The sequence below is a fragment of the Notamacropus eugenii genome, chromosome X, assembly GCF_028372415.1.
Source record: "Notamacropus eugenii isolate mMacEug1 chromosome X, mMacEug1.pri_v2, whole genome shotgun sequence".
NCBI lineage: Eukaryota > Metazoa > Chordata > Mammalia > Diprotodontia > Macropodidae > Notamacropus > Notamacropus eugenii.
Window position 1 is genome coordinate 72,873,781 of NC_092879.1, and position 11,761 is coordinate 72,885,541.

The window sequence follows — 11,761 nt, forward strand, 5'->3', positions numbered from 1 at the left end:
ATTGATTCTTTTGTTGATTGTCTAGACTTAAGAAAATGATGGAGAAAATGTTGATATGTATATAAAACTTCAAAATGTGCCATGTGTATATTTGTGGGGAGGAAAGATGGCCATCACACATTTAACAGCATACCACAGGGCCGATGCCTGTTGAGTTACCCTTAACCTGGTTTAGCCCATCTGCTGGGATGGCTTACTGGGGTGTGGCCACTTCACATGCTATAGCTTCTTGGAGCAATGGGTGAGAATTGAGTGCCAGGTAGACACCAAAGGTAGATGGACAGCCCTAAAAAGGGCTCGTTGGTGAATTAGGGTGTGTCTACCCCAAGCATGTGAAGACTTCCTCTGGTGCAATTGGCAGATGAGACTAATTTGTTCCAGTGGCCAGGAAGGTAGCTGAAACAGGCTCTATGGAGCACTTAGAGCTTGGTCAGACATCCAAGATGCCAAGGTGACCCATTACATCCTGGGCCATCCCCAGTGATTCTGACTTTTATCCTACCTCTGGACTTCAATAACCGGAAGAAAGACAACCTTGTGTAGCTTTGCCTCACTTAAATCCAATTCATGTGCAAGTCAAAACATCACCACTGGTGTTATTGATCCTCTTTGAAAATGATGGATTGATGGATGAAGAATGACAAATAACAGCTAGATGAATGTCAAGATGCAGGGATCTGCGGGTCAGATGTCTTGCTGGGGATGCAAGGTGTAGAGGCAAGAGAGATGCCAACACTTGGAGGACTGTAGGAGGCAGTGGAAAAGCAGAGATGTAAAAGTGTGTTCAAAATCATAGAATTTAAGTATAGAAGGAATCATCCAATTCCCTCCTTTAACAAGTGAACCAATGAAAGTGCACAAATGCACGTGTAGACACAAAAACACAAAAATGACTTTACCCAAAATCATTCAACACATTTCTGGCAGAAAAGGGACAAGAAAGCCAGGTCTGTGTTATTATTATGATTATGTCCTTTTGCTACCTCCAGCCAGAAGGGAAGTAGTCTGGGAAGTGCTCATTGAGACTTATACGGTGAGGGGCAGAGACTCACTCCCATCTGTGTTTGTATCCCCAGTGCCTAGAACAGTGTCGGTGACATAATAGGTACCTAATGCAGCAGGTGCACCCAGTGTGTTTCCCAGGATATGGGGAACTGGGAAGCAGGCTGAACAGACTGCCTCCTGGTCTCCTCTCTGGTGTTGTAGGATCTGGGTTCAAATTTGGCTTCTGATGTTTACATCAGTGTGAGCAAGGGCCAGTCCTCTCCCTCCCTCAGTTTCCTCCCCTGTAAAAGGAGGCAGCTTTGCTAGATGACCTTCCTCTTTCAGCCCTAACTCCATCTTGCCCCTGTTGGGGGCAGAGCTAGGAGCAGCTCCCCTCCCTTCCTGGGGGTGCCCCTCTGGCCCACCCACCTCTCCCTTCTCTCTACCCCTTTCTGGGCCCTCCGTTGCATCCTGCCATCCCTAGGGGGCAGAGCAGGCGCCTTCCTTTCTTTGCTGGGGAGACCTCGAGGCAGGGAGTCTCTGAGGGCCTCCTGGGAGAGGTAGGCCTTGTTTTCCATTCTCTCCATCCTCTAGGGGGCCAATGGGTGAAGATTTGGGGGAACAGAGCCAGGTAGGTCTAGTTTCATGTCCTTCTCCATCCTCTGGGGGGGCGGAGGGGCGGGAGATCACGGGAGGAACAGAGCCTTGATAGGCCTGTTTCTCATCCTTCTCCATCCTTGAGGAGTGGGGATAATTGGGTCAGTCTAGAGGGCTGAGGGGTGGGGTTCTGGGGGGGGGGCAGAGCCCAGTAGGCTTCAGTTCTCGTCCTTCTCCATCCTTTGGGTGAGGGGGCAATGGGTGGGGTTCTGGGGGAGGGACAGAGTCCCAGAAAGAGCCTTGGGGAAACTAAAGCCAGTATTGTGTTTCATCTAGGAACTGAGTTCTAGGAGTTGCTTCAGTCCTTTCAGGTCTGGCCAGGCCTCAACCGCATGGCTGACTAGCCCCTTGGCCAAGCAGGAATGGTGAGGGCAGGTTTCTACAGGGCATTCAGTAGAGGCCATGTGATATCATAGGATGTTATTTACATATTATATATTATGAACTGACATACAAATAATGGATAGTTGATGAAGGGGCCAAAGGTTGTGAGCGCAGGTGATCGGTGGAAGCCCAGGTGGGGAAGGTGAGGGACAGGGACTTGAATGGCCAGGGCCTAGAACAGTGCCAGCCCCATGATCAGTGCCTAATGCAGCAGTTGCACCCAGTGTGTTTCCCAGCGATCCCAGGGAACTGGCAAGGAGGCTGGACAGACTGGCTCCTGGGCTGCTCTCTAGATGTGCAGGATCTGGGATGAAATTTGGCTTCTGTGAGCAAGGGCCAGTCCTTCCCCTCCCTGAGCCTCAGTGTTGTCCCCTGTAAAAGGAGGGAGCTTTCCTAGATGACTGTCGGAAGCCCCTTTGGGCCCTAATTCCTTCTTTCCCTTGCTGGGGGCAGAGCAGTGCCTCTGGATCTCCCTCTGTGCCTGTCTCTCTCTGGAGATGCCCTTCTGGCCCTCCCCACCCCTCTCTCTGCCCCTCCGTGGGTCCTTGTCTGCATCCTTTTATTCCTAGGGGGCAGAGCAGCCTCCCTCCTTTCTGCCTTTGGAGGACATTGAGGCAGGGTGTCTCTGACAGACTCCTGAGAGGTACTCCTTATTTTTCACCCTTCTCCATCCTCTGGGGTGGGGGGAAGGCCAAGGGGCTGGCATCTGGTGGGGACAAAGCCTCAGAAGGAGCTTCCAGAAGCACTGAAGCCACTATGGTTGTGTTTCACCCGGGGACTGAATGCAAGGTGCCACCTTTACCACCTGGCTCTCTAGCCCTTTGGTCAACCAGGCATGGGGGGGGGGCGATTTCTGCGCTGCATTCAATAAGAGTCATGTGATATAATATGCTGTGATTTGATCATTATTTCATTTAATTGTCACATAGGTGAAAGGCAGAGATTCATTCCCATTTGTATTTGCATCCCCAGTACTGAGCAGTGCCAGAACGTAGTAGGTACTTAATGCAACAGGTGCAACCATTGTGTTTCCCAGAATAGGGGGATCTGGGAAGCAGGCTGGATAAGATCCTCCTGTCTCCCTCTCTGGAATTGTAGATTCTGGATGTAAATTTGCCTTCTGATATTTATATCAGTGTGAGTAAGGACCGGTCCTTTTCCCTCCCTGGGACTCAATTTCTATCCCTATAAAAGGAGGAGGTTTTCCTAGACGATTGTGAGAAGTTCCATCCAGTCATAACTCCGCCTTCTCCCTGCTGGGGGCAGAGCAGCACATCTGGCTCTGCTCTTCTCTCTCCTTGTGCCTGCCCCTCTGTCTCCCACCCTTCCTCTTTTCTCTGCCCTTTCCTGTGCCCACCTTTTCATCTCTTTATCTCTAGAGGGCAGAGCAGATTTCTTCCTTTCTGTCATCAGAGAACCTTGAGGCAGGGAGTCTCTGAGGGCCTCCTGAAAAAGGTAGGCCATATTTCTCATCCTTCTCCATCCTTTGGTTGGGAGGGCTAAGATGCTGGGTTTTGGGGGGGTATGAACCAAAAAGAGCTTCTGGGGGTGTTGATGCCATTATGGCTGTATTTTATTCAGGGATTGACTGAAAGATGCTGCTTCAGGATTCTCAGGCTTGGCAAGGCCTCAACTAATCTAGCCCCTTGCCCAACCAGAAATGGGGAGGGGGTCTCTGCAGGGCATTGAATAGGGGGTAATTTAATATAATATGATGTTATTTTGTATGATTGATTGATATTTAATTGTTATAGAAATGATATTGCATGAAGTGCTGAGGGTTCTGCATTTAAGTGAATCGTGAAAAAATAGGGGGAAATGTTATTTATTGATTAATAAGAAAATAGATAAAAAGATGCCAGGATTAGCTAGAGATTGGGGTAAAAGAGGGGGCTCACAGCTGAGGAGAGCAATACAACCCCTTTTCTCTTGTTGGCCATGAGGGGAGGCTCTACCTGGATGAGAGAGGGTCCTTAGCTGCCTGCCAGGCTCCTGCCTGGAGGCTTTCTCCTCCCCCAACTGCCTCCCCCCAGTAGGTTGCTGACAAGGGCATCCTAAAATGGCCATCTACCTGCTAGGTCCTTAGACTGTACAAAAGGTCCTGGAGGGGGTCCATATTTGCAGAAACAGGCAGGAAGAGACAGGCTGATTGTCCTGCACATTAAACCAAAACCAAATCTACTGCTATATCAAATAGGAATTCAGCCTTCATTCAGTTGGTAATACCTGGCTTTTCCTTTCTTTTATTTGAGCAAAGATTTGAGGGATGATTTGGATGCACTATGAATCCCTCCAAAATCTGTATGGGCAAGGGCATGTCCATTGGAAAGAACGTTTATTTAAAAGCCCCTACTGTGTGCATAGTCTCATGCTACTGAGGGTGGAGGACTGGGGGGCAAAACTGAAACAATAATATATCCTGTCTGGTCCTCTAGCTAAATTCCCCTGCTTCAAACACAAATCCTCTGACTCACTCCACAGAATATTCAGTTCAAAACCATCCTTGTAGGCACAGTGGATTCATTTTTAAATTTATTTTATTAGGCAACAGGGTTTTGGGGCATGAAGCTCTAGGGTCTGGACCAGTGCTCATCTTCCAAGGTTCCCTCTATCCACCTTCCATCCCTTTTCATCCTCCTTGAATTTTTTTTTTTTTAGCACATAGACACATTTCTAGAGTCAGAGGATATAGGTTCAAATTCTTCTGACCTTTACTTCCAGTATAACTTTGGATCAGTCCCTTCCCTTCACTTGGCCTCAGTTTCCCCTCTTGTAATACTCAGGAGCTTTCCCAAATGACCATGTGTAAACCCTCTTGGAGGCAGAGCAGGACTATTTGATTTCTCCTTCTGCCCCTCTCCCTCACTGTGGGTAGACCTAACTCCTGAGAGAGGTAGACCTCTTTTTCATCCTTTACCATTCTCTGGGTGGGAATGCCAAGGGGGTGGAGTCTGAGGGGAGGGGAGACACTGAAGCCACTATGGTTGTGTTTCACCCAGGTACTGAGAGATAAAAGCTGCCTCAGGCTTCATGAGGTCTTGACCAAATGAATAACAGGCCTTTGAACAACTGATATTGGGGAGAGGAAGTTTTTACAGGTATTCAATAGGGCTCATGTGATATAATAGGATGTTATTTATATATTATATATTATGAACTGACACATAAATAATGCATACTTGATGAAGGGGCCAAAGGCTGTGAGCTTGGGTGATTGGTGGAAGCCCAGGTGGGGAAGGTGAGGGACAGGGACTTGAATGGCCAGGGCCTAGAACAGTGCCAGCCCCATGGTTGGTGCCTAATGCAGCAGGTGCACCCAGTGTGTTTCCCAGCGATCCCAGGGAACTGGCAAGCAGGCTGGACAGACTGGCTCCTGGGCTGTTCTCTAGATGTGCAGGATCTGGGATGAAATTTGGCTTCTGTGAGCAAGGGCCAGTCCTTCCCCTCCCTGGGCCTCAGTGTTGTCCCCTGTAAAAGGAGGCAACTTTCCTAGATGACTGTGGGAGGTCCCTTGAGTCCCCAAATCCATCTTTCCCCTAGGGCCTGGGAGAAGAGCAGTGCTCCCCTCCCTCCCTGGAGTTGACTCTCTGGCCCCTCCTTCTCCTGTCTGCCCCTCCCCCTCTCCTCCCCTCCATTGCATCCTGCAACCCCTAGAGGGCAGTGCAGGCTCCTTCCTTTCTGTGCTTGGGAGACCTCAAGAAAGGGAGTCTGTGAGGGGCTCCTGGCAGAGGTAGGCCTCGTTTCTCATCCTTTGCCATTCTCTGTGGGAGGGGCAATGAGGGAGATCTGAGAGGGCATAACCACAATAGGGTTCATTTCTCATCCTTTTCCATTCTTTAGATGGTAGGGGCCAATGGGTGGGGCTCTGGGGAGGCAGAGCTCTGAAGGCACCTTCTGGGGCCTTTGAAGCCTGTGTGATTGTGTTTTATCCCAGGCCTGAGTTCAAGGAGCCTCTCTCTGGCTCAGGCCTCTGGAAGGCCTCACCCAAGGGCCATCTACCCCCTTGGCCAGCCAGGAATGGGGGTGGGGGCATGTGTCTACAGGGCATTCAGCACAGAGTGATCTAATGTAAGAAAATGATGTGTTATGTGGTTATTATTTTATTTACTTATTATGTAAATGGTCTTTCACAAAGGCCTGGGGCTCTGCATTTAGGGGAATCATGAAAACTAGGTGGAAATGTAATTTACTGATTAATAAGAAAGGAGTTAAGAGACCCCTGGCTCATCCTAGGTCCTGGGGAGAGGGAAGTGGCCCACATCTGAGGTACATGACCTCTTGTCTATTGCTGGACAGGAGGGGAGGCCCTACCTGGTGTCCCTGCCTGGGGACTTATTCCTCCCTCCCACAGTCTATCCCCATTGGCTTGCTGCCAAGAGCCCCCTAAAATGGCCATGTTCCTGCTGGGCCCTTAAACTGCATAGGGGGCCACTGAGAGGGTCCATCCTTTCAGGGACAGGATAGGAAGAGATAGGCTGATCATCCTGCCACTGGACCTAATCCCCGCCCCCACTCCCCCCATGCTCTCCACCTGCCCAATCAAAGACAGAACATTGAACTGAGAATCAGGACATCTGGGTTCTGACCCCTGTCCAGACATGAAAGAAACGTGTGAAATCAAGGAGAGTGTTTAGCCTCTAAGGGCCTCAGACATAGGTTTTCCCTTTCCTCACATGAGGGCAGGTGGTATCCCCCAGCAGCATGTAAGCTCCCTAAGGGCCAGAAGGGTTTTGTTGTTCGCTTTGGCTCTCTTGGCACCATCCACATGTGGACTCTGCCAGGAGAGTGAGCACTCCTGGCCCCTCTGTGGAGTCTCACCCTGGGAAACACACTAGGTCAGGGGAGCTCCTTCTGGTGACTCTCCTGGTTTGGCAGAAACCCCATTCATTAACTCCCATGTCTCTTTTTGTTCCAGGTTTGTCCAGGACAAAGACTTAGCTGGAGGAAAACTCTAAAGGCAAGTTACCCATAGCAATTAAAGCCCAGATGCAGTGGGTGGCAAGATCCAGGCCCAGGGCTGTTAGTATCTGCAGCCATTCAGCTCACTGCCCTGGCCAGGTCTTCCTCTTCTCCCTCCCACCCCTAGAGAGCTCTCTGTTTTGTAGGGAGTTCTCTGGGACATTCCCAGTGTGAGCCCAACTCCATTATGGGCTTCCGTCCTGGAGCCTCAGGCAAGGGCTTCTGTCTCTGAGTCTCCCTGCCCAAGGCTGCCCCAGCTCACTGCCTCGGGGAGGGGGAGAGATTGGGGGATCATTCAGCATCTGAGGATTCTGAGTGCAGGGGCCAGATGAAAGGGGTGGGGCCTTTCTGCAGAGAGGGAGGGTCTCCATGACCAATGGCCCTGGCAGGCTTTCGCCTTTTTGGGGTCATGTACCCCAGGGACAGTCTGTTGAGGTCCATGTAGCCCTTGTCAGAATAAGCTTGTTTCTCACTCAAAGAGGAAGGAAATGTTAAATTGCCCTTAGGAGTGTCCAGTTAGGGAGCCTTGCTTCCAGCCTCCCCTTGGCACACATTTTCACTTCTCTTGATTCCTGTGGACTTAATCACCAAAAATCTAGGGAAGGAGAAAGGAAAGGGTACAGGCCTTTATTCCCACTTGCAATGGGCCAGGCTCTGTGCTAAAGTGCTTTCCAAATAAATAGCTCATTTGATCTTTTCCACAACCCTGGGAGGCAGGTGCTATTCTCATGCCCATTTTACAGCTGAGCAAACTGAGGCTCGTCCAGGGTAGCACAGCTAGGAAGTCCCTGAGGCCAGCTCTGACCTCCCGTCTTCCTTGCGTTAAATTGCTCCTGTTTTTGAAGGCACAGATATCTTGTTTAACAGCAGTGACAAAATGGCCCTGCCTGTCCCTCTACACCTTTTCTTTCCCCAGCTGGGGATGTAAATGACATTTGCTCATCTTTTGTCAGGTGATATCCACCATGCCCCCTTCACTCCCCCACTGGAAACACCGCCTTGTTCAAACCTATTGTCTGCATTGAACACACCATGTAAATCTGCTGTCTGACCACATGCACTTAAGTTAATTTCAGTGAAGAAATAGACCATTTCCCCCATTTGTTATCACCCCTTTCCATCCTCCCATCCCCGAGTACAAGCTCTCCTTTAAAACACATCAGTTTGGTCTGGCAGATCCACTGCACCTATCAGTGGGTCACACCTTGTTCAGGCTACTAGCTCTCGGGAGGCCCTGAGGCCAGGGGCCTCAACCTCCAATACAAAGGTTTCCCTGAAGGCCCAATTGCCTGAGAAAAGCTCAAAGGAGCATTCTCTCCCTTGCAGACTATTGTTTCTTCTGATCAGCATTTCCCAATTCCATTTGAATCTGGTTTGCGCTTCCCCCACCTCAGGGAACTGAGTGGCCTCTGCTCCAAACAAACCTCTAAGATTCTAAGTACAGAAAAAGTGCCAGACTCCAGGGGAAGGAGTAAGGGGAGATTTCTCACCCGGAAGCTCAGTAAGGCTAAGAGATGACAGCTCCAGTCCCTAACCAGCCTGCCTGGAGAGTGGCCCTTGCTTCATCTGAAAACTGCCCTTCATCTCCTTTGACCTCTGTTCCAGGAGACTGGGTCCTGCCTGCCCTGCCTCTGTGGCAGTGATGGCTCAGCAGCTTCATGCACTGGAGCTCATCTGCCCCTCTCCAGCCCAGTGGTTCTGCTTTCCACAGGAAAGAAGCCAAAGGGCTGGAGATGGAGTTGGGAGACTCCCAGAGTAGACTTTCTCCTCACCTCCTTCCACCTTGCTCCAGCTCTGATGGCTGTGGTTTCCCTTACAGTGAATGGGGTGAAAGAAATGGTACTTGAAATGGTCACAGATGGAGGGGAGTTTGTCAGTCAAGGAGCTCAGCTTCCAGAAGACCAGTACCAATGAGTCAAGCCTGGAAGGCTTAGAGTAAGGTGAAGGTTGAGGAGGAGGAGAAACGAGCAGTAGGCTGGCCTTTCCAGACATGCCTGGGAGATTGGGTGGCCCACACTGGAGAGCCAGTGCCACAAGGGGAGAGATACACACAAAGGAAGAGTTGATCTGTGGAGAGGACAGGCCACCCTTTCAGGCCTTAGTGTCAGCTGCTTTGATGGTCCTGGTACAGGTGGGAGAATGAGAATTGGGAAGGGGGGAAACAAAATGCAAAGGGGAAAGAGGAGATATGACCTGAGCCAGACTTGGCTTCCCCTTTCAGGTGACCTCCCAAATCTGGTTTCCCCCATCCAACTTTTCCCTCATTTGGGGAGGTGCTCAGGGAACTCCCTGTTTGCAGAGGCCTAGCTGAGGCTCCATACCTAGCCAGTACCCTTGTCCCATGTACTTTCTCGGTCCCTGAATCTAATGTCCCTCCACACTAGTGTACATAACCTGGCTTCTAGTGACCCTATGTGCCTACTGTCCTTCCTAAGGTATACCGCAGCCACTTCCAAGAGTGCTTGAGGCAGCAAGAAAAGCTGCCTTCCAGTGACGGAAAATGAGCACCTGTTCTCAGTTGTCTAAGAAAAAGGACAAGGTTGTGAGAAAATCAGTTCGCCTCATGAAGAAGCAGGTCGAGATGGAAGTGGTCGAAGATGAGCATCAGGTGACAATTGAGGCTGAGAAGAAGGCAAGAGCCCAGAAGAAGAAGCTGACTGCTGGGGAGAAAAAAGGCAAGGATGGTGCTGCAGCAGGGGCCCGTGGTGGTACTGGCGACTGTGGCAGAGATGGTGACCGTGGCCGAGGTGTTGGCCTCAGAGGACGTGGTGGCCGTGGCAGAGGTGTTAGCCACAGTAGAGGTGGTGGCCGCGGTGGAGCTGCTGGCCGGGGCCGAGGTAGCCGCAGTCGAGGTGTTGGCCACAGTAGAGGTGGTAGCCGTGGCAGAGCTGCTGGCCACAGCCCAGGTGGCCATGGCCGAGGTAGTGGCCGTGGCCAAGGAGGGGCCCGCGGGCGAGGTGGTTCCCGTGTCCAAGCTCGCCCCTGGGGCCTTGTTGACCAAGCCACGCCCTGTAACCAAACTGGGCCCTATGACCAAGCTGGACTCTTTGACCAAGCCGGGCCCTATGACCAAGTTGGCCCCTATGACCAAGCCAAGTCTGATGACCAAGTTGGGTCCTATGACCAAGCCGGGCCTGATGACCAAGTTGGGACCTATGACCAAGCCAAGCCCGATGACCAAGTTGAGACCTATGACCAAGCCAAGCCCGATGACCAAGTTGGACCCGATGACCAAGCCAAGCCCGATGACCAAGTTGGGCCCGATGACCAAGCCAAGCCCAATGAACAAGTTGGGCCCGATGACCAAGCCAGGCCTGATGATCAAGCCAAGCCTGATGACCAAGCCAAACCTGATGACCAAGCCAAGCCTGATGACCAAGTTGGGCCCTCTGACCAAGCCAAGCCCGATGACCAAGTTGGGCCCGATGACCAAGCTGGGCCTCATGACCAAGCTGGCCCCCACTCAGCTCAACCACTTTTGAGGGTCCCACGTGGCAGGAGAGGCATGAGGAGATACGACGAGAAAGGCAGGCTGAATATGAATGGAGAAGATCTCTGTGACTGCCTGGAGAAAGAGTGCCTGGGCTGCTTCTATCCGTGCTCCCAGTGCCAGTCCACCAAGTGTGGGCCCACCTGCCGCAGCAATCGGATGTGGATTTACGAAGCCATTCTGAACGAGAGTGGAAGAGTGGTCAACTCCTTCCCATATCCCCAACATAAGTAAGGGCCCAAGCCCCACGTGCTGTGTGTGTCTCTGTGTCTGTTTCTGTGTCTCTGTCTCTGTGTGTCTCTTCTTTTTGGCTAAGCATCACTGCCTGGAGAAGGAGCTGGGTTGGCAATCTGCACTTCTGCCAATCCCCAGCAGCATTACCATGAGCCCCTGGGGAGCTTGCCCACATGTTTCTCCCAGATGCCTTTACTCTGAGGCCAGAAGCAGGTAAAGAGGGAGCTAAAAGGCAGGCCTTCCACCCACAGGGGACCCAAAGTGGCCATCTTGCTGGAGATTTCCTACTGAAGTGTCTCCTAACGCTGATGTTTGGAACTTGAGAATTTTCTTCCACAGGAGGTGCAATATCATTCCTACCCTGCCCCTCTTCCTGCCTCAGGTGTCCCTAGAGCCACGCCAGAATTCTTCTCCAGGTTCCTCCAAGTCTCTTTCGTTTTTCCGTTAATGCTAGATCACAAAGAACAAAGACAAAAATCTTCTCTCCCGCACCTCTCATGTATGTGTTGCCATGTCTACACGACCATGTACGTGTCTGTTCTATCTTGTGTCTGTGTTGTTTTGGTTTTGGTTCTGTGGTTCTAGAGTTGGACTCTGACAACTACCACCGCCTAACTCCTTTTTTGCTTTCATCTTGTTGCAGGTATTAAAGGAGCCTGGATTCTCCTGGGACTCTCCTCAGAGTCTCTCTTCTGCAGCTTATGAAGTGGAAAAATATATACCTATATCTTTAAAAATTATGAGATTCCACAGCAGAAGAACATATATTGTTAAAGTGAAAGCAGATGCAAAAGAATAAAAAAAAAATTGTGAAGTTAATTTATCGTTGCTTTCATTTGAGAACATAAGGCAGGGAGGATGAACCTTCTCTATCCCAGGCGCTGGGGTATACACTGGGGAGCCAAGGGCAAAGCTCAAACAGTCCCTGCCCTCAGGGAGTTTCCTTTCAGCCCCTGTTGCCACCTGACAGAAGGACAAGGACGCTCTGGCGGTGATCCAGCATGCCCAGCTGTACCTCTCTGTTTATTTTCCAGAAAGAGTGGTAGAGACTGC

At 50.9% G+C, this 11,761-nt stretch overlaps 1 protein-coding gene across 1 annotated transcript; it reads left to right on the top strand.

Annotated features, from left to right (window-relative positions):
* The first annotated feature begins 3,299 nt into the window (after positions 1 to 3,299).
* LOC140516107 (uncharacterized) lies at positions 3,300 to 11,494 on the top strand. The gene is made up of 4 exons (XM_072627068.1): positions 3,300 to 3,480; positions 6,941 to 6,982; positions 9,420 to 10,704; positions 11,352 to 11,494. The coding sequence occupies exons 3-4, from the start codon at positions 9,485 to 9,487 to the stop codon at positions 11,356 to 11,358; spliced, it is 1,227 nt and encodes a 408-aa protein (XP_072483169.1). The 5' UTR covers positions 3,300 to 3,480; positions 6,941 to 6,982; positions 9,420 to 9,484; the 3' UTR covers positions 11,359 to 11,494.
* The last annotated feature ends 267 nt before the right edge of the window (positions 11,495 to 11,761 follow it).